General features: G+C 44.1%; 1 protein-coding gene and 1 long non-coding RNA gene across 6 annotated transcripts in view; one reads left to right on the top strand and one right to left on the bottom strand.

The window, feature by feature from the left end:
• CCDC68 (coiled-coil domain containing 68) overlaps positions 1-21903 on the bottom strand; it is a 28486-nt gene that overhangs the window by 5255 nt on the left and 1328 nt on the right. For 4 of the 5 annotated variants that reach the window (XM_081929885.1, XM_081929882.1, XM_081929886.1 and 1 more), the window contains 9 exons: positions 19383-19489; positions 15198-15340; positions 14201-14287; positions 10397-10534; positions 6322-6447; positions 5714-5842; positions 2939-3021; positions 2301-2406; positions 689-772 (listed from right to left, as the gene is read on the bottom strand). In XM_081929885.1, coding sequence (XP_081786011.1) covers positions 689-772; positions 2301-2406; positions 2939-3021; positions 5714-5842; positions 6322-6447; positions 10397-10534; positions 14201-14287; positions 15198-15340; positions 19383-19401 — 915 coding nt within the window. In that variant the 5' untranslated portion in view covers positions 19402-19489. Of the gene's footprint in view, positions 1-688; positions 773-2300; positions 2407-2938; positions 3022-5713; positions 5843-6321; positions 6448-10396; positions 10535-14200; positions 14288-15197; positions 15341-19382; positions 19491-21903 lie in introns of all 5 variants that reach the window. The other variant, XM_081929883.1, reaches the window with a different exon arrangement.
• Positions 10541-21903, top strand: part of LOC309380263 — a 24420-nt gene continuing 13057 nt past the window's right edge. Inside the window, exons 1-2 of the long non-coding RNA XR_014172783.1 lie at positions 10541-10740; positions 11240-13454. This is a non-coding gene — a long non-coding RNA (uncharacterized lncRNA). The remainder of the gene's footprint in view (positions 10741-11239; positions 13455-21903) is intronic.

The following is a 21903-nucleotide window of genomic DNA, read 5'->3' as shown; positions in this document are numbered from 1 at the left end:
GTGTTAACAACAAAATGGGGTGCTATCAGGAAGGAGGAAATTCTGATTGTAGGAACTGTTAAGTTTCAGTAATGCTCCAGCACCCCTGCAATATTTGAGATGCTACAAACCCAGTTAGAGGAACAAAGAGCTGGACCGTCTGTTTGCCTATAGCAAAACTCTTAAAACTCCACTGGTTCAGAATTTCATGTACAGTGGTACCTCGGGTTACATACACTTCAGGTTACATACGCTTCAGGTTACAGACTCCGCTAACCCAGAAATAGTGCTTCAGGTTAAGAACTTTGCTTCAGGATGAGAACAGAAATCGTGCTCTGGCGGCGCGGTGGCAGCGGGAGGCCCCATTAGCTAAAGTGGTGCTTCAGGTTAAGAACAGTTTCAGGTTAAGTACGGACCTCCGGAACAAATTAAGTACTTAACCCAAGGTACCACTGTACTATAGAAACCCAGGAAAGTTTAACACAGCTTTTGCACCAATGTGCTAATTTACCAGTTGCTCTGAACTTTCTCTACGAGGGAGCATCAAAAATACAGTTCCACTGCAATGGTTTAAAGTTCCACTGTCCACAATTACTTGGCCTGCTTAAAGAGGAGAACCGCTCTCACTTGTGCAAGACAAAGCAATTGTAGATTTGTAGAATAGGACCACAACATTACCATGAACACTCACACACAGTAATTTCTTTACCTTTGCTTGGAGTATCTCAATCTTTTCTTTCAGCCCTTCTATTCTTTCATCTTGATGTTTCAGTTCGTTGTTCAGTTCTTCAATCTAAAAAGAAAAGAAAATTGGAGAAATACAATTAGTAACAAAACATACCGGATGCAGTTTTGTTATATCACATCCACAGAGCTATGAGAGTAGCCTTCTTTGCACGTCACTTTAAACCACATACTGTATATACTTAAAGTTTAAACCATAGTTAAACTCGGTTCAAGGAAAGGCTCTGTCAAACCACGGCTTAGTTCCCAGCAGCATAGCAGCAGGAACAGAGAAGGACCAAAGTGCCCAGGACTTTAGCAAGTGTGCATCAGCACATTACGCACCATTGCCTTTAATCCATAGTTAATATTAACTATGGTTTAAAGTGATGTGCGAATGAAGCACTGTTTTGTGGTTCTTCACTTCTATGAGTATATGACTGGGGTAGATTTCTACACTGTCAGCTTTCTTAAGAGTAGAGAGTACATGACATGAGTACTTGTAGGGTTGTGTTGTCTTTGCAATATGTGCAATATTTGAATGTAGATTTAAATACATTTGGCTGAGTTTCCACCAGTGTAATCCAATGACCCCTTACTTTTCCTCTGCTCCAAATACAGCTAAACTAAATGCGGACTCTGTACAGCAATTAGAACCACAAGCTAGTCGTTCCGTGCTTTTAAATGTGTCATTGTAACATTAAAATATATAGGCTGTCAGAAACTGTGTTTGTGGGAAGGGGTGTTATTGGTCTGCTTTTGATTTTGTTCTTGCTTTTATTATGTATTTTATGTTTTCATTTTGTATTGTTATGTTGTGAACCACTCTGTATTATTCAGATGGAGGGCAGCATACAAATTTAATAAATATATTAATTAAGAAGAAGATGGCGGTGACGACCTAGGGCATTTTGAGCAACGGGGATTGGGCCAGTGCCATCAATTGTCTCCACAGCAAATAGATCCTTGCTTGCCAGCCAGCTGAAAAACTCAGACTTCACTGGCTATAATCAAAGTGACAAAATGTTCCTCTCCAGACCTCATCTAAACAGATAAGAGTACATTCAAGTAGCCACCAGCTATCAAAACCAATCAAACTCCATTTAAGCAAGCCTTTCTTAGCGCTGAGATAAATGCAGTCTTCTTGGCCATGGTGACCTATTGGCCAAACTAAGTTAAATAAAAATCTGGAATGAACTGTTTCTGCAAGTCTTCCCAAGTAAACAGGAAGTGATATTGTTCTTTGACAAATCAAAGATGTGGGATCCTCCACAATAAAATGTACACACCCTTCTAAAGGATACTCCATTCCTTCGCCCCTCTGTTGTGGTTTTCTATTGTCCCCCAACAGTCAGCCAGAATTCCATGGCCAGCGAGAATCCTCATTCCTCATTGGGGGGGATTTTCCCCTATGAGAAAGATCCCCCCCCAAAGTATTTTTTGTTCATCTGCAAACCTTGAGGATTCTCCCAGTCCAGTGCTATTTCCCACCTTTGTGTGTGTTTTGTTGTGTGTGTTTTGTTGTGTTGGTTTAGCTGCCTAGAGATCCACACCCGGAGGACCAGTTTGCTACCAGGGTATGACTAGAAGGCTCTAACCTGTTGAATCACACCGTGTAAGCTTTGATGCTGCGAATGGATCATGTGCTCCAAGTGGCTAATTTGCTCCTGAAGTGTCGAGATCTCTGTCTGAACTTTCACACAGCTGGTAGAGACAAGAAGGGAAAGTAAGGGCGGTTTGCATGTTGGAAAATCACTACAGGGTAGAAAACTGAAGGTTAACAAAATCTTCATGAACATTATGGCTAGGAATCACAAAGTGAGACGGGTGATGTTACGTTCAGGTCTTGCTTGTGAGCTTCCCATAAGCAGGGCTTTTTTTTCAGCTGGAACTCGGTAGAACTCAGTTCCGGCATCTCTCCAGTGGGCACCATTGCCATTATAAGAGATGGAGGTATTCATGGCGAGTTCTAGCACCTCTTTTTCTAGAAAAATAGCACTACCCTTAAGCATCTTCTTGGCTGCTCTGAGCACAGGATCCTGGACTATGACGAGCCTTTGGCCTCATCCAGCAGGTCTCTCCTTGTGTTTTTATAGATGCCGGGCCTATTTTTAGGCAAGGGCCCAACACGCACAAAATAGAATGTTTCACTATTATTGCAAAGTTTGTACTGTCTTTGCTATTCAAAAGCTAAAGAAATGCTCATAGAAGGTTTTTTTTAAAGTCATGTGCAAACCTTGAGGTATCTTCAGCGTTCGACATCATCTCATGTAGTTTCTTCTTTAAACAACGTTTCTTTTCTTTCAGTGTTTTCTTCTCCTAGGAAACAGCAAAGTCACAAGGCTCTCACACTCGAGGCAATAGTGTGTGTTTTTTATGAATAAAGAAGTTTCAGGGTTTCTAAGAACGGAAGGTTGCCAAAGCTTTAATCACTTTGCATTTCCTATTTCTGCTTTCATTTTATGTAATGGCCGGAATTCAACTGCAGCATAATGCAGCAAGCCCCCTCCCCCCAAATGCTGAGAATCATTGCAGAAGATCTGCCCAGGGCTACACATATGAACTGAGTCAGCAACTAAAGGCATAATGTCTCTGTACATATGCCTCTAGCTAGATCTGAATAAACCACCTGCTTAGCACATAACACCAACCCAAGGTTTATTAAATGATGGCTTGGATATATGTTCGAACCCAGCCCAGCAGGTCAACTATGGTTAAGAGTCACTTGCATGCACACAAAAGCTTATACCAAGAAAAAACTTAGTTGGTTTCTAAGGTGCTACTGGACTTTTTTATTTTTTATATATTTCAACTGTGTCAGACCAACACGGCTGCCTACCTGAATCTAGAGCCATGGAAGGCACCTCGTTGAGCCATGTGAAATGGAAGTCCATCAACTTCACAAAGAAACTTGCACAGGTAATGACTAATATCTCCTTTCTGACTAAATGCAAGAACCTGGACATTATACCTAAGGGTCTTAGAATTAAGAATCCTCTACAATCCACCTATCCTACTGAATATGCAAAGAAACTATGCCATACTTTCTCCAGGTATCTGAAGAAGTGTGCATGCACACAAAAGCTTATACCAAGAACAAACTAAGCTGGTCTCTAAGGTGCTACTGGACATTTATATATATATGGTGAAGGAGCCATCATCCCAAACATTCAGCAGCAAAATAGAGTGTCTTGCAGGGAGAGTTCTATTGTAAGAGGTTGGGGTGTAAATGAAATAAATATGAAGAAAGAAATATATGCTGGGCTGTTACCTCGCTCAGAAAATCTCTCCTAGCAGTTGCAAAGCAGGGAAGATTAGCTGAATGAGATTATTACCAGCAGAAAGACCACCTGACGACTTCATAATAGGCTTGCCAGTTTTCCTCTACTATTTTCCATTGGGAAGAAGCCTTCAGAACTGTAGCAAAGCACTACACATTTAATTATTTCACATTTAAAAGTCGTCTCAATCTGACTCCTTGGCTGAGACTCTATTAATGGAATGTGATCCCATTGACTTCCAAGTTAATAACAGAACAGATGGCGATGCTTGAATTTTAAGTAATATGTTCATTGCAATCACTTCTCATTGCTAATCACTATTTACTATGAAGGAGGTGGTGATTGTTCGCTGGCAGTGCTGGAAGGATTCTGCAAAAGGGTTTTGCCAGCATGCTTGAACGATGACAAAGAATGAGAATGGTAGGTGTTTGTAAGCTCCAAAGCTCTCTCACAAACGGGCTTCTTTCTACTAATTACCAATGGAGCAGCAAGATTTTAAAAAAAGCAAATTGAAGCCTCCTATTTGCACCCTTGTTAGAAAACAGATTCTCAGCCCTCACACAGCATTCCGCATCGTAGAGCACCTGCAAACCCAAGCTGAGGGCTGTGCAAGAATTCTCCCACAACCAGGAAACTTGCAAATATTTGTAGTTTTCCATTTCCGTTGCGAAAATTGCATATTCACTGGTGCAGAGAAATATATTTAACAGGCAGAGAACAATAATCAGATTCTTAGAGGGGGAAATACACACACAACCCCCTTTGCCAGCAATAGCTTGTCCAACCTGCTGTGTTCAATTAAAAGTATTAATAATATAAATGTAATCCTCGAGCAACAATCTACAGCTTTACTGGTTAAAAGGCAAACAGCTGCACATGCACCTTTAGTTAAGAGGAAAACGTACATCCAGAACAGAGGTGGGGAACCTGATGCTTAATTCTGATTCCTATCATTCCTGAAATACTTTTTAAACATTTTAAACTCTAACACTTGTTGTTGTTGTTTTCATTATTTACATACCACCTTAATCTTCCAAGGATCTCAAGGTGGTGCAAATTGTTCTCCTCTTTCATCCTTACAAAAAACCCTGTGAGGTAGATTAGGCTAAGAGATGACGACTGGCCCATGGTCATCCAGTGAGCTTTGGGGTTTAAATTGTTTTAGAATGCTTCAAAAAAAATAAATAGTAGGTGTCTTTGCCTCCTGAGGATCTCCTTGTGGAGGAAGGTTGGGATATGAATTCAATCAATGAAATTATTTATCCTGTTTCTGTGTTGTCCTCTGTTCTTGTCACAGTAGCAGCTAATCATGCCGGGACAGGGAAGGGCCATTCATAGCTACTTTTCTGCCTTCCATGATTTCATCAAGCACTACTCACATGCTTTCAGTCCAAAAATTTGGGGGGGGGGATTGTATGTTTGTTTTTTCGGAAGCTGGGACTCCTAAGAAACTTCTAATACCAGTTACATGTTTGGAAGGGATTGTGGTGGTGGTGGTGGTAGTGGTGGTGGGGTTGTCTGTGCTCTTGCAGAAATGAGCACCCTGCACCAGTGGTGTAGCGTGGGTTGTCAGCACCCGGGGCAAGGCAAGTAATTTGTGCCCCCTAACCTGTGGATTTGCACCCCCTAACCCTAACCCCCAGATGTTGCGCCCGGTGCGGCCGGCCCCCCCTGCACCCCCCACGCTACGCCACTGCCCTGCACACATAACTGATGAAACAGAATCTCACCTCTTCCATCCTTTGCACCCGTTTCTCCAGTTCTTCAATCTGGACGTACTTCTCATGCAGTTGCACATTCAGCTGACTGAGGTGGTCCGTGCTTTGCTGCAACTTTTGTTCTTGCTCAAGCTTGCGGGCCTGCGGTACAAGAGGAGGAAGCGATGCTCAGAGGTCCACAGGCAACCGACTTCAGTTCGTTTCACACATTACAATCAACCACAGCTAATGGTTTGCTTTGAAAGCAACCATCTGTGCAGTTTTGCTCATCTCCAGGGCTAACGAACCGCAATATCTGGCTTAGTGTTATGTCCGAATTGGGAATCCTGGTATGTTTTGCTTGAACAAAGCACGATAGGTAAGCCAAGAGCAAACTTTGGTTACAAATCGCAGTTGGTTGGGCATTAAACAACGATGATCCCTGGTTCTGAACAACACCCAGGCCTTGCCCACACTTCCACTTGTCTGGTATTTTCTAGTTTTGCCTTTGACCTGCTGCTTTCTCCAGAAAACCTGCTCTTTAGTGCTAAATCTGAACTCATGGGTGCTGTGCTACCAACTCCTTTCTCACTACCTATTCAAAGCAGCCAGCAGTCACTGCTGACCATGCAAGATCATACCTTCATTACATGAATGGCCCCTTCGTGCCTTTTCTTGAGCTCTTCCGAGCGCTTGTTGTAGTCCTCCTGGAGTTTATGCGACATGTTCTTCATAGACTCCATGCCCACTGCTCTCAAAGCGTCAAGCTGGAGACAACCAATATACACAAATTATTCATCTAGGATATTGTTGACCATCCAGTTCCAACAAGTCAGGGTGGACGGCAGTAGTGTAAAATAGATGCATGTGTAAAATGGGTATATTAAGATGAAACAAGCAAGCAAAACCCCTGTAATATTCCAAACCATTGCTAGACAGCATACCAGGTTAAAACACTGCCTTAAAAATCAAAGGAAAGGGGGATTTGAAACTTGCTTTCTGTGGTTATGTGATTAAGAGCCCCATGAGGGACATGGTCACCCAGCTGATTCTCTCATGTTGTTACCTGCCTCAAACCTCCTGCCACAAGTTGGGTATCTGGACATCTTGGGAAAATGGCCTCACAGGCCGAATTTGGTACATGGGCTGGAGCTTCTCCACCTCTGTTGTGTCTCATCTGTGAGGGACTCTAGATTATCTCTGTTCCCCAAGGCACCTAAGTCCTTTGCATGGGCATGGAACAGATGGGAAACTGTATTTCTGTTCAGGCATTTGCCTGGAAACATGCTGAGGGAAGAGTATTGGAGCAGGAACACTGTGAACGCAAGAGGCCTGCCTCAGTTCCAGGTGACCCCCCACCCCTCTGGCAGGAGAACCCACTTCTGTTCAGGAGGCCACCCTCAAATTTTGGAAAAGGTCTTTTGAGGATACTGGGGGTGGGAAGGGAAAGATCAGTTGCATGAGCTGCCTTAACCTCATGCAACCATTGGATACAACTTAGTATCTTAGGAAAGTGTTTCTACTAGAGGACAGCATCAGATCCTTTGCCATCTCTGCTTAGCACCCGGAAGCTTAAAGGTATTCTTAGCTGCAATAGTTGGCTACCACCATCAGGTGGCAGCCAAAGTGGAAGAGAGACAATAGGAAGAGAGTCTACACTCCTATATTCATCTAGACTAGAGTTGTCATATTTCAAAAAGTAAAAACCAGGACACCCCCAAATATATATATATATATATATATATATATATATATATATATATGCAGGTTTTGGTGTCCTCGGGTGTCTTCCCGTGTAAAAGTTGGGGTGTACCCGTGAAAATCTACGAAAGCAAATATATATATATATATATATATATATATATATATATATATATATATATATGCAGGTTTTGGTGTCCTCGGGTGTCTTCCCGTGTAAAAGTTGGGGTGTCTAGGCGACGTTTCGACGAGGTCTCACTCGTCATCTTCAGGCTGGTGCTTTCGGCTTCTTGTTACTGGAACAGAGCAGGATCTCAGTGTTTGAGTTCCTATAAATACTGTTGAGGGGGTGTGGTGTATAGCCTCCAATGTTCTGGGCAGAGAGGAAGTTCCCAGGCTAGTGTGCCTTTTCTTCTTTTGTTCCTTAATTACTTGAGGGATATCTTGAGTGATTTCTTGAGTGATATCCTGAGTACCACTTAGGTGGGTCATATATATATATTTAAGGAAACCACCTTTTGGAAATTCCCCCCAGATGTCAAATCCGCCTTTGAAATTCCGGTAATGTCAGGGAAAGTCATATGGCAGCTCTAATCTAGACAACTAAAACTTCTTGTTAACATTCTCTCTGGGTGTGTGGATGGGTGTCTGCACACATGCACACTCATGCACAGGCACAGACTGTTGTGCACACATCCATCTCTGCATATATGTGCATGCAGGCTGCTCTTGAAGAGTAGTTGACTCAAAATGTGGCAAGCATACTTTAAATTGCAACAAAATGGATAAAATACCCATGTATTATTAGTTGCCTCTGCAGGCAGCTATGGAGTATGGAGACTAACTGAGAGCGAGAGGCCAGGCAGGAGAGGTTCATTGTTGTCACGGTGGGAAATTTAAACTGCCTTGGTTTTTATTTTTTTTAACCTTCCTCCCACGCAATACTCTCTTGGTTGTACAGCTGCTTTGACTCCCTGCCCTCCCCTTTCACCTTAAATTCATCTGTTCTGCTCTGCAGAAAGCCCAGGCTGTCCAGTAAACACAGGAAAGACTTGTTCAATTGCATCTGGTGGTTGCCAAGCAACTAGGAAGAGTGTGCCCACCTTCCTCCCAGATCTGCTATCAAAAAACAGCTGGGGGTTTAAGTTAAAGGGTGGCAACACTAGCATTGGTTTGGGGGTGGGGGTGCCAAGCAAGCAAGCTTTCAAAAGCCCAGTCCCTACCGTGTGTTTACTTCTAATATTTTGCAGGCATGTCCATTATGCTCCACAGCAATCTTGAATTTCAACACAGAGCCTCACACTTGGCTCCAGACACCGCCAAGCTAATGCAAAGCACACCATTCCTTGCACATTCAAGGCCAGGCAGGGACCAGTAGCTTATGAGAACTCTTGATGGGGTCACTTCCACTGCCATCCATGAGAACATGAGACAATCCCCTTCTGGAAGAGGCCAAAGGCCCATCTCGTCCAGCATTTTGTTCTCACAGTGGCCAACAAGTGGCCAGATGTTCCTGGATCGTACCATTTCAAACTGCCGTGGGGGTGAGGAAAAAATGCACGATTGAATGCTCGCCCACAAGAAAGAAATGTAGATGTACCAGCATGTGCAAAACCAGCACACAAGGAAGGAGATTACGTATCTCGGTTTTGGTCTGCAAGTGCCACTTCCCCACTCCTCTTGGCAATGCTATCACTAAGTGAAGTCAGAGCATTTATGACCCTCCAGAAATCATTCTTGACAATGCCCCCCTCACCTTCTCACTCCGTCCCTCAAATGTAGAAAGTGCCAACAATCTCTATCTATTGGCACTAGCTAAATTCTTTCATTTCTTTCCAACATTATTATTATTAATAATAATAATAATAATAATAATAATAATAATAATAATAATATCATCTGACTGGGGTGGAATCTACACATATATTTTAAAAAAACACTGTGAAAATGCTTTTTAATTTTTTTAAAAAAGAATATATATTGAATTTGCCATTAGCTCACCACTGCCATCTGGTGTCACATTTGTATAATGCACTTAAAACATTGTATTTGCAGCTGTATAGCTGAGTCTTAGGTTGCCCCAGCCACTCTGGCCAGCTTCCAACCAATATAAAAGCATAATAAAACATCAAACATAAAAAAAATTCCTGATACAGGACTGCCTTCAGATGTCTTCTAAAAGTCAGATAGGTGTTTATATCTGATGGGAGGGTGTTCCACAGGGCAGGTGCCACTACCGAGAAGGCCCTCTGCCTGGTTCCCTGTAACCTCACTTCTCGCAGTGAGGGAACCACGAGAAGGCCCTTGGAGCTGGACCTCAGTGTATGTTGCTGGTGGAGACGCTTCTTCAGGTACACAGGGCCAAGGCCATTTAAGGCTTTAAAGGTCAGCACCAACACTTTGAATTGGACTTAGAATTGTACTGGGAGCCAGAGTAGATCCTTTAGGACTGGTGTTATATGGTCCCATCGGCGGCTCCCAGTGACTAGACTAGTTGCCACATTCTGGATTATTTGTAGTTTCCGAGTCACCTTTAAAGGTAGCCCCACATACAGCACATTGCAGTAGTTGAAGCGGGACCCAGTATTACTATACATCTACAGTATATGAACTACACTCTTGCAAATGAGCTATTTTGACTGCTTTGTTTATCCACCCCTTCTTTCTATTGTATTTTAAATTGTCCTTACACACCCTGAGATCATCCATGATGAAATGTGGGATACAGATTCTAAGCAAACAAGTGAAGCATTGGCCTTGAATGTTTCTTCCCACGGTCTAGCTTTTCATATGCAAGATGTATTTTACACGGCGAAGCATTCAAACGTGCAATCTCCCTGCCACAGTCTGAAGTACTGTGCTCCAGAAACAGGTTTGACACTTCAGCCGTTTGCATATTCTAGTCCTCTCAATTTCAAAACCAACAAGGAACCAAAAATGTTTTGCAGAACTAAGCTGAAACATAAATGAGATTGTAGGCAAGGACACAGAAGTACTTATTTTACATGGACACACCTTGATCTTTAAAATTTCATTTTCTTTATTCACGCGTGACAGTTCCTGTTCTGCTTTGTTCGTCTTTTCCACTGTCTCCTTGTAGCTGGAGGAGAGGGCGTTGTGATCAGGTCGCAATTCAGATCCTTCAGAATATGGCTAATATGAAATCATGTTAATGATGGTCAAATTTCATTATTTCATTTCATTATCATTTTGCGGACTCATTCTGCTTCAGATTAATTGGATTCAGAATTAACATATGCTGTCGTTTTCACTTTGCATCTGCTTTGCTTCTACTGGTTATGGATGTGCATAAGCTCATATGTTTATTAAAGCACAACAACAACAAAGGGAACCTTAATGTGATTGCACTAGCACAGGGGTCTGCAACCTTTAAGACAAAAAGAGCCACTTGGACCCGTTTCCGAAGGAAAAAAACCCGGGAGCCGCAAAACTCGTCATTATAAAAATAACTTTTTGTCACTTTTTTATTATTTCTTTGTTTGACCCCTCAGAAATACTCCTCCTCATAGAAATAAACGTTAAATTAACAAGTTACCTTTTTGTGTGTGTGTGTTCTTCACTCCCCTTCAAAACAGTGACCAGCGTACATGCCCCCTTTCAATGCAGTGACCAGCGTACATGCCCCTTACAATGTAGCGGGCGGGCAGGAAGGTGACGCCGGGACGGTGCGTGACTAACGCACACCCCCCCCCACGCGACGTCACAGCCAGTACAGCGCCCGCCACAGTGGGGAGTGTCGGGGCACACAATGCGCCTCCTCCCCTCGCTAGTATCCGCCCCGGAGCCGCGGCAAAGGTGTAAAAGAGCCACATGCGGCTCCGGAGCCGTGGGTTGCAGACCCCTGCACTAGCACTTCGCGATTGTTTTCCAAACTGAGATTTAACCAAGGAACATATAAAGCCCAAGTGCTCCACTAACTATAGATGTGTGTTTTGGAAAGTTGTTTGTTTGCCCACTATGCATTTGGGCACCTGGTAAGCTATCACGACTAAATAATGGTTCCTGAAATCAAGGAGCAAGTTTTTGTCTATCGTTGGATACAACTGGGCACCATTTTGAATCAAGATGGCAGGCTGCATCTTTCAAAACTGCACAGCTGTTTACCACTGATTTCAAAGCTGCACTGATTTTTCTGCTTTCTTAGAGTTCCTGAACTGTGTCAGGTACAAGGCTGCTAGTAACCTATAAAGGGGGTGGAAGGAACTAAAAACTGTAGGGAAACTGCTCACATTCTGTGGTTTGAACAAAGTCGTGTTCATGCCCAATGCATCGTGTCACTCTGGACACAAAATGTCCAGAACACAAAAGGTCCAGAACCAAAATGTTTCGGAACCCAAAAATCCAAGGGGGTTGTTAGAACATTTGTAAAGCCACTTCCGCCTTGCAAAGGAGGTGGGATTGCAGTCGTCATGGCCCCTGTGCGATTGGGGGAATCCCCGGGCACATCACCCCCTGGCCAGCCAATCGGCTGGCTCTGGGAGCGTGGCCTGCCCTATTTAACGCAGGCACAGCCAGGGATCTCCCTCTTTTCCCGCCTACCAGCATACCCCCCATCACCTGTAACCAATAAAGTTGTGGCCTTATTTAGCCCATTAACCTTAATAATTGTGCCATGTGTCTTTATTTCCACTGGGGGGTGGGAACTCACCGTGCAAGTCACCCTAATTAACACAGAGAGGGTCACAACTCAGTAGGAGCATGTGCTTTGCAGGCAGAAGGTTCTAGACTCTATTTTTGTTGGCATCCCTAGTTAAAAAGAAAGGATAGCAGTGTCTTCTGCTTGAGACTGAGGGGGAGTGGCTGAAAGTCGGAGTAAGCAATACTGGACCAGATGGAAAAGCCATCTGACCTTGCATACATCAGCTTCCTGTGATATTAACACGGAGGCAATTGGACAAGTAGCTTCTGGCAGGCAGGCATCATTGGCATTCCTGCAAGCTGAAGGTTCTTGCCCTGTCCTCATCTCCACATTGAAGTGAGACCCAAGAGTGTTTATAACACACACACACACACACACACACACACACACACACACCCCATAACAATAAAAAATCATGTTCTATTTGCTCAGCTCCCTGGGGTTTCATATTTGAAAGCATTAGCACAACAGACCTGATAAATAACAGCTTTTGATTCCCCCAGGAAGATATTCTCTGCCTGCAAGATTAATTAGCGCTTGGAACTCTGCGTAAGGCAGCAAAGCCATTCTGCCTAGGCTTGCAGATCAGCGGCAGTAGACAGCGAAAAGCCACCCGCAATTCCCTAACATTCTTGGTGAACATTCATCTTGCCTTGCGCTCAGAGAGGCCTGCGACCTCCTGGTTAACAAGCAGCCTGATCCTCTAGCATCAGCTTCTCAGGACAATTGGCGAGTCCTGCCATTTTGCCCGCACAACATTAGAAATTGAATTATTTGGCCATTGCTTTCAAAAACCTGCAGGGAAGATTCCTGAAAACACAGGAATTTGGCCTATACGGAGTCCATCCATTGGTCTATCCAGCTCAACCTTGTGTACACTGGCTGGCTGTGACTCTCCTAGAACTAACAGAATATGTGGGGATTGACCTTGGGAACTTCTGCATGCAAGTCAGATGCTCTGCCAGTGGCCCTTCCCACAATGGCAGACTTCGGTCTTTAAAATTTCAGAGGCGCCCTGTGCAAGCTCAAAATTTGGCACCCCTGCCTGTCAATTTCCATTCTGCTCATTTCACTATGTTGCAAAGCCCCACAGAGCCCAGTGTGGCAGAACCAGCCGCGTTGCTCAAAATCTGCACAAGTTCTTGTGGGAGCCAAAAGTGGATATCAGTCAGCAAGCGCCTTCTTACTCTACAACAGGGGTGAGGATCTGATTCAGCCAAGGGCCGCACTCCCCTCTGGGCCAACCCTCCCAGGGCCACATGCCAGTGGCAGGCAGGGCTAGAGGCAAAAGTTAGTGGAGCAACAGGTGTGTCTCCCATGTGAGAGGCATGAGTATAAAGGAGCTGCTTGTCAGTGGAACAGACACCCTTGAAAGGTGGTGGACTCTTCTTCCTTGGAGTTTTGTAAGCAGAGGTTGGATAGCCATCTATCATGTATGATCTAGTTGAAATCCCTGCATTGGAGGGGGCTGAACAGGAGGACCCTTGGTAAAGGTAAAGGTACCCCTGACCATTAGGTCCAGTCGCGGACGACTCTGGGGTTGCAGCGCTCATCTCACTCTATAGGCCGAGGGAGCCGGCATTTGTCCACAAACAGTTTTTCCAGGTCATGTGGCCAGCATGACTAAGCCGCTTCTGGTGAACCAGAGCAGCACACAGAAACGCCGTTTGCCTTCCCACCAGAGCGGTACCTATTTATCTACTTGCACTTTGACGTGCTTTCAAACTGCTAGGTTGGCAGGAGTAGGGACCGAGCAACGGGAGCTCACTCTGTCATGGGGATTCGAACTGCCGACCTTCCAATCGGCAAGCCCTAGGCTCTGTGGTTTAGACCACAGCGCCACCCACGTCCCCATATGACCCTTGGAGTCCCTTCCAGTTCCTACAATCCTACAATTCTCTGTGTCTGTCCTTCAAGAGGTATTGCCAGAATTCAAGAGCACATTCCAGCCAAGCGGCAGCATTCGAGGACGGCCAGTGATCAATGTGGCCTGCAGTGGGAGGATAAACACAAGCCTGGAGGGACACATTTGGACCCCAGGCCTGAGGTCCCCCCCACACTGCTCTACAGAGAGAGTGACTGTCATGCACACTGCAAGGTAACCAAACACAACGTAGCCCTTGTATTGTAGCCACTTTAAGCACAAAATTCTTCCAAACCTTTGAATCCAGCATGATGTTTCCAACCCCATGACTTGAGTCATTTCTACACAGCAGAGGCTGAACTTTTGCTAGCGTCGATCTAATCTGCAGGAGGAAAGCAAAAGGAGTCACATCCTTGATGTTCTCTTCTTAGAAATCAAGGCAGCAATCCTTTCTACATGCTTACCTGGTAGTAAAGCCCTATTTGGCACAGTGGGGCTTACCTCTACTGCACATAGACATGCATAGGATTGCACTGTGGACCAAATACAAATGCAGTTCAAACGTTTCACCAAACCTCATGTACCGTATCAAAAATATCGATTTTTTTAAAGCTTCGGTTTTCTTTTTTGGATAGGGTTGCCATATTTCAAGAGGTAAAAAACTGGATACAAAAAGCTGTTGAGCTTTTTAAGGGTAATCACATGATAGCCCCTCAGCTGCTGCCAAGCCTGAGATACCCACACCAGAGCCAGAGCGAAAACGCAAAATTCAAGACATTTGCTTTAAAATGTAGATTCATTTATAGCTATATCCAAATGGCAGAGCTCAGTGGTAGAGCACCAAGGCTCAATGCCCAGCATCTACAATGAAATTCAAACACGGATGAGAGACATCTATTCCCAGAGATCATGGACAGTCTTGCCCAGTCAAAGCAGTCCAGAATTCTGCTGCATTTGTGGCACCCTTGTGAGATATTCATGGGCATCTCGTTGGCCACTGTGAGATCAGAACGCTGGACTGAAAGGCCTCTGGCCTGATTCAATAGGTTGTCCTTAAGTTCTTTATGTCCACAGACAGGCATTGTAGTCCAACAAGATCTGAGAAGCACCATGTTGGCTGCCCTTGAGCTAGCCTATCAGCTCTTGTCAGTCTGGTAAAAGGTCAGGGATAATGGACAAGGTAGCTCAAAAATATCTGGAGAGAGCACCACATTGGCTATTCCAGGGCTAGATGGAAGAGTGCTGTGGCTCTGCATAAGGTAGCGTTAATACACTCATGTGAAACATCATACCTGTTTGATATATTCAGTTTCTTCAGTCACCTCAGATGCAGTGGATCCATACAGGAGAAAATTCCCCTCTGTGCCCCTGTCCTCTCTCAAAACACGGCGTGTCACCACTAGAGTGGTAGTCATGATCCGGGCTTTTGGGTGACCTGTATCCAAAGATGGCAAGCGTTGATTAGAAAGACTTATTAAACATGGCAATGGTTCAAACCAGTGGACTTAATAGGGACATGATGAAAAAATGGACATTGCAAGAGGTAACCCTGGAAATCTGGGTACTTCAAAGTGAATCATGACGACGGTGGGTCACTGGGAGCTTATCATGCACCAATATAAGACATTAGCCATGTTGACTCCCAAACTTCATGGGGGCTTTGACTTAAAAACGTTTAATGGTTTAGGCTCAACATAGTCCAATGATACTCCTGGATCTTCCAAAGTAACTTGGGCTGGCTAACTGTATTCCAAGTTAGAAATGCAAAGATTCAGGCTGGAGCGTTTTCATCAGGCTTCCCCAGCCTGGTATCCTCTAGATCAGTGTTTCCCAACCTTGTGCCTCCAGCTGTTTTTGAACTACAACTCCCATCATCCCTGACTAGCAAGACCAGTGGCAAGGGATGATGGGAATTGTAGTCCAAAAACAGCTGGAGGCACAAGGTTGGGAAACACTGCTCTAGATCAGTGTTTCTCAACCTTTTTCCGACCATGGCCCCCTTCCAACCTTGTTTCCTTCCTGTGGCCCCCCTATCCTACCAGTCAAAAGGTAGCTATATTGTTTGTAAATAGAACATGTTTTATTTATAATTTTTATAACTATATATATTATATAATTTCACCTGTAGCCACCCTTGGAATATCCTGGGGGGGGGGCTGGTTAAGAAACACTGCTCTAGATCAGGGTCTCCAGCTGTTTTGGGACCACGGTTTCCATCATCCCGGACCACTGGTCCTGCTAGCTCGGGATGATGGGAAATCCAACAACAGCTGAAGACCCAAGTTTGGGAAACCCTGCTCTAGATTATAGATCCTCTAGATTAGTTTTTTTTTTAATCGTATGAACTGCCCTGAGATCTACAGCTAAAGGGCCGTACACAAATTTAATAAACAACAGCAGATTATCTAAACCTCCTTGGCCAGGCTGGCTGAAGTTTAATGATCTTACAGTGGGAAGTTCATTGCGATCTTGCAGGTTTTCCATTTGTGCTATAGAACTGCTCAGTTATGTTACCTAGCTAACCTAGATTACACACAAATCAGCCATGAACTCACTCCTTTTTATAACACTAGACTTGAGTCACAGAAACCAGTGGAGCCAAGTGCTATTGCTTTATGGTGGCCAGTGCCGGATTTACGTATAAGCTAAACAAGCTATAGTTTAGGGCACCACTCTCTTGGGGCCCCCAAAAAAAATTAAAGGAAAAAATACCTGGATGTACTTTGATAAAATACATATTTTGCTATGTGCAAATGGCTTTAGATACCTATTAGGTCCGTAAATTACCATATAGCATATATTCAACACAAAAAACAGCGACAATTTGTTGTTGACAAAGGACAGCTGGACATCTAAAGGGCCCCATTACCTTCAGTAGCTTAGGGCCTCATCAGTCCTAAATCTGGCCCCGCATGTGGCCTGCTGATACGCCCCCCACCCACCCACCCTCCCGGTTTTGGAGGTCTTTGAAACTATGCAAAGAAAACCAACACCATGCAAAGTTGTCTGCCAGAAGCAAAAGTGAAGCCTGTGCAGTGCGCAAAGATCAAGATCAGCAAACCTTTTTGAATTGCCATCAGCTCTCTGAAAAGGCTATCATCTCTTTTCAGGCTTTTGTGTTCATTCCATTTTTTATGTACATCCAGAAAACACATTAGAAAGCAACATGAATATGAAACGAGAAACAAAGATATCCTTTACCCTGACAGTGTGGATATGCACATTTTAAAGGACAACATCAAACATTTATATTTTGCAGGACAAGAATGCAATACATTTTTACAACACCATCTAACAGCAGGAGCATCTCCCAAGTTTGCTTCCTTACAAAAAAAAAGATTACAGATCCCTAACAATATACACTTGCACACACAAAAAAATTCCCTGGCCACTGGTATTATATATAACATCTCTGCCAGGTGATGCTTAACTGGTGATGCCAGATAATGTCATGATGGGACATCAGGGGTGATGATATCATGTATACCCACAAGCAAGGTTACATGGGTCACCTTGAATGTCAGTGAAGGCAAATGAATGGGAGGAAAGTGAGGGCAGAGAAGGTTGCTACAGAGAAGATTGAACTCACACAAATGTTCAAGTAAAGGTAAAGGGACCCCTGACCATTAGGTCCAGTCGCAGACAACTCTGGGGTTGTAGCGTTCATCCAACTTTATTGGCCAAAGGAGCCAGCATAAAGCTTCCGGGTCATGTGGCCGGCATGACTAAGCCGCTTCTGGCAAACCAGAGCAGCGCGCGGAAACACCGTTTACCTTCCTGCCAGAGCGGTACCTATTGATCTACTTGCACTTTGACGGGCTTTCAAACTGCTAGGTTGGCAGGAGCAGGGACCGAGCAACGGGAGCTCACCCAGTCGCTGGCATTCTAACCCCCGACCCTCTGATTGGCAAGTCCTAGGCTCAGTGGTTTAACCCTCAGCGCCACCCACGTCCCTAATGTTCAAGTAAGCCTAATTTTTTCTGATAATTTGTTTGATTGCATTGATTATCCCTATTTTAAAATGAATTTGAAATTAACGAACTTCTGATGCAGCCCCAGTTTCTGCAGATGGCAGACTCTGTATCCAATCTGACCCGTGGTAGCAGCTTTGAAATCAAGCCTGCTCACAGAAGAGCATTAATATTAAGTTCAGATTTCTATGCACAGTGGAGGGGGGACCAATATTATCTTGACTGGAAGGAAGAGAAAGAGACAGAATTCTATTCCACATGCAGAATACTGGCTTGAACCGAATGGGAGCTGTCCCATCCCTTAACTCTTGATATCAGTGATGTTTGTGTGGTACAATGGTGACATCCAGTGTTTGATGAACAAATCTCATGCCTACATGTCTATCTCTCAAATCCATCAGCATTGTAACCCTGACATGCTTGCCTGCTTTAAAATTTAAAACAGAATGAAACAAAGGAGGAGGAAGGGAGAGAGGGTCACATCACAGGGTTATGTGTATATTTACTAGACCACTGTGCAAATACGAAGTCTAAGGTCTGGCGTGGATTTTGCCATCCTGAGAATTTTTAAAGCAATTTGTGAGCTGTGATGGAAGATGAGGAAAGCTGGAAAATATGTGGGCTAAGGGCTCTGCAACAGAAAGAGTGTGCAAAACACAGCAGGTGTTTGCAAAAGATGGTTTCGCATAAATCTCAGTTCCACACCGAATCCTTTGCTGGGCACTCAGTGCTATGGCAGTTATGGCATGCAGCAGGTTGGGGCCAGGCAGAGCAAGGGGTAGTAATTGGGTGAACAGATGTGGGTGGCAGGCAGTATGAGAGAGAGCGAGAGAAGCAGATGTAGGACAGCCAAATTTCCAGCTTTAAAGGGACAGTGCTCTGTTTGAAGGGTTGTCCATCTCATGACCAGTTTGTGGATAAAGAACCATGAAAAGGGAGAATAGCTGAGAGCAGCAGAAGTAACTGTATACAGTGGTAGCTCGGGTTAAGAACTTAATTCGTTCTGGAGGTCTGTTCTTAACCTGGAACTGGTCTTAACCTGAAGCACCACTTTAGCTAATGGGGCCTTCTGCTGCCGCCGTGCTGCCGGATCACGATTTCTGTTCTCACCCTGAAGCAAAGTTCTTAACCTGAGGTAATATTTCTGGGTTAGCGGAGTCTGTAACCTGAAGCGTATGTAACCCGAGGTACCACTGTATTGGCTTCATGACAGACCAGCTATTGTGACCTGGCAGACAAGAAGCAGGTGTGCATAACTATCTGCGTGAAAATCTGAAGTCTCTGACCCAATGGGCAGACCAACTTTGGTGATGTGGAAGGTCATGTGACAGAAAGGTACCAGTGCTGGGCCAGTTATATAGGACGAGGACCCACATTTTTTGACCTCTAATGAGGTAGGTTTTCAAGTGTCTTCAAATTAGGCCATTTCTCCCTACCCAAATTCCTCCCACTTTGCTTGAAGCCTAAAGAGTTTTCATCCCCCCCAAAGTTAGCATAATTACATACTTGTATTTGCACAGGTCATGTTGAAAGAGACGCTACACTTTCCTGAAGTTCTGATTGTAGTTATCCTGTGAACAAGAGTTCCAATAAATGTTGAGAGATGGAAGGAACTGAAAGGTAAAAAAAAACCAAAAGAGATGTGAGAAAAGGATGATAGTTAGACAACAGGACCTCCTAGCTTGGGCCTCAATGCCACACAATTGCCCACCTCTGCACTAGATCTCTCATCTCTTTGGGATCATGATAAAACTACCTTAAACTATTTGTCTAACACATGATGGTCTATACAGCCTGTGTACTCCCCAGAAGTTGCTGGATTATCACTCCCATTTTTAACCTCCCAACATCTCTTTGAGATAGGTTTGCCTGGGAGATCTAGCAACTGACCCATGGTTGCCCTAGGAGCATCAAAGCTGAGTACAGATTTGCACCTGGATCTCTCACCAGAACTTCTCCAGCACCAAAATCACTGCACCACACTGGCCTGAGTAAGCTTGTGGCAGAAGATTTAAACCCTGGGCTTTCCCATTCATAGAGCAGATAGTTTTTTAGCCACTATGCTACACTAGCTTCCTATTAGAGGAAAGAGCTCTACACATTGCAGATTCTCTTCCCGGAATGAGGCTTTGCCAGTGAGAGTGGCGACATGGCAATATCCAAGAACCATTGCAATGACTCAAGTCCAAGGGTAAAGGCTGAGCCATGGTCCAATCGCCAGTAACCATTTTCTTTTATAGGGCGGAAGAGGGTAGGGTGGGGGAAAACATCCCAAAACCCAAGACAGCTGCTATTTAAAACACTACTCCAAGCCCAAATGGTGTCACCAACAAGCTCCAGGTACGTTTTCTCATCCCAGGTTATTACTGTCGCCACCTGGGCACACCCTCCAGTTATCACACTTAATCAACAATTTTGTGTCCTCTTTAATGATGAACAAGAAGGCAACAGTCATAGAAGGTGTCATCAGAGTGGATGAGACCTGTCTTGTGTCTCTGGAACAATGAGTCACATGGCTGACACAAGATAGTATTTTGGGGGAATTCTGAATTTTTGCTCAACAACAAAACAGAACAGAAAGTGTATTGATGTGAAAAGAGCCACAGGTGAGCCTTGGGACTAGATGACCCTTGGGGTCCCTTCCAACTCTGTGACTTAGGTGGTTTTAGAAGAAGGACAGACAATTTTAAAGGACATAATTCCTAACTGAGCTTTTATTTGGCAAGGCAGCATTTCTGAATTGCTATACCTCTGAATGGAGGAATGGCTGTTACCTTGACTTTCCAGGAAGATTTGACTGACCAAAGTTGTAAAGAAAATGCTGGACCAACAACCGCTCCACGGTAAATAACAACTGCAGCTGTAATGAATCTTCACTAGTTTTATACCATCCCCCACCAACAAAACAAATGGCCTCCCATTTGCAACCCAAGAAGAAAAGATTGAAAGATAACAATAGCAAGAGACAGGAAGGCATGCTGATAGGGTGGCCACAATGCATCTTCATCAACAACAAAAAGAGCACAAAAAGGATAAAAAATTTTTTAAAAAAGATGCACTTGTTAATTCACATGCATATAGTGAAATAATAATGTTAAATGCACATAATATGCAGCCATGCTGCTGCATTCCGTAGTACCTGCAGCTTCTGAACCAGCCTTAAGTGCAGCACCATATAGACTGCACTGCAATAATCCCATCTTGAGGTTATTGATGTATGAGTCTTCTTCTTTGGCAATCACTCGTAGCCGAGTAAGATTGTCTTCTGTTATGTACTAACCATGGATCCTAGAACAATAGGCAAGTAGGATCCTAGAATGCAACAATTGATTGGGTTGCAGGAGAAGCCTAATCATGCTCCAGGAAGACGTTAATCTGCCTATTAGGCTGGTAGGATTGTAGAATGCAGCAACTGATTGGCCTGCAGGAAAAGACCAATCAGGCTCCAGGAGGGAAGCAGAATCAGCCAATCAGACGGGACTCATTGTGTAAACAATGTATATAAAGGCCTGGGGTTTTGGGGAAAATTCAATCGCTGTTTTACAAGCTGCAATAAAGAGCATGAAATCACTACAGGACTCCGAGTATATTTCATCTTCCATAAACACAGTTTTAACAATGAGTCCGTAAGTGACTGTGGAGGCCAATTCTGGATACACATGTTCTTCCACAGTGGGGACTGATTTCTGGGGGGTGGGGAATTGATCATGGTGTGGATTTGCCAAGTGTGCCTTCCTCTTAGCACGTTTCTCCCTTGCGTCCTGAGTTCGAGTGTCTTCAAAGTCCATGACACCTTTGGTAAAGGCTGTTCTCCAACTGGAGTGCTCGCAGGCCAATGTTTCCCAGTTGTCAGTGTTTATACTACATTATAAGTAAAGGAGCATCTAGTCAGCTGCAGCCAATGTGCAAGTTTACCATCTCAGTGGGAACTAAGCTGCAGTTTATGCAGAGGAATGGCATTCCAAGAGAACAAGCAGAATATACCCACATACTTGTCTAACCAAAAAGAAACCCCACCAACTCTTCT

The sequence above is a fragment of the Podarcis melisellensis genome (assembly GCF_964234715.1).
Source record: "Podarcis melisellensis genome assembly, chromosome: 11".
Classification (NCBI taxonomy): domain Eukaryota; kingdom Metazoa; phylum Chordata; class Lepidosauria; order Squamata; family Lacertidae; genus Podarcis; species Podarcis melisellensis.
Note: the sequence above shows the minus strand (reverse complement) of the source record. Positions and strands in the feature narration are given on the sequence as shown.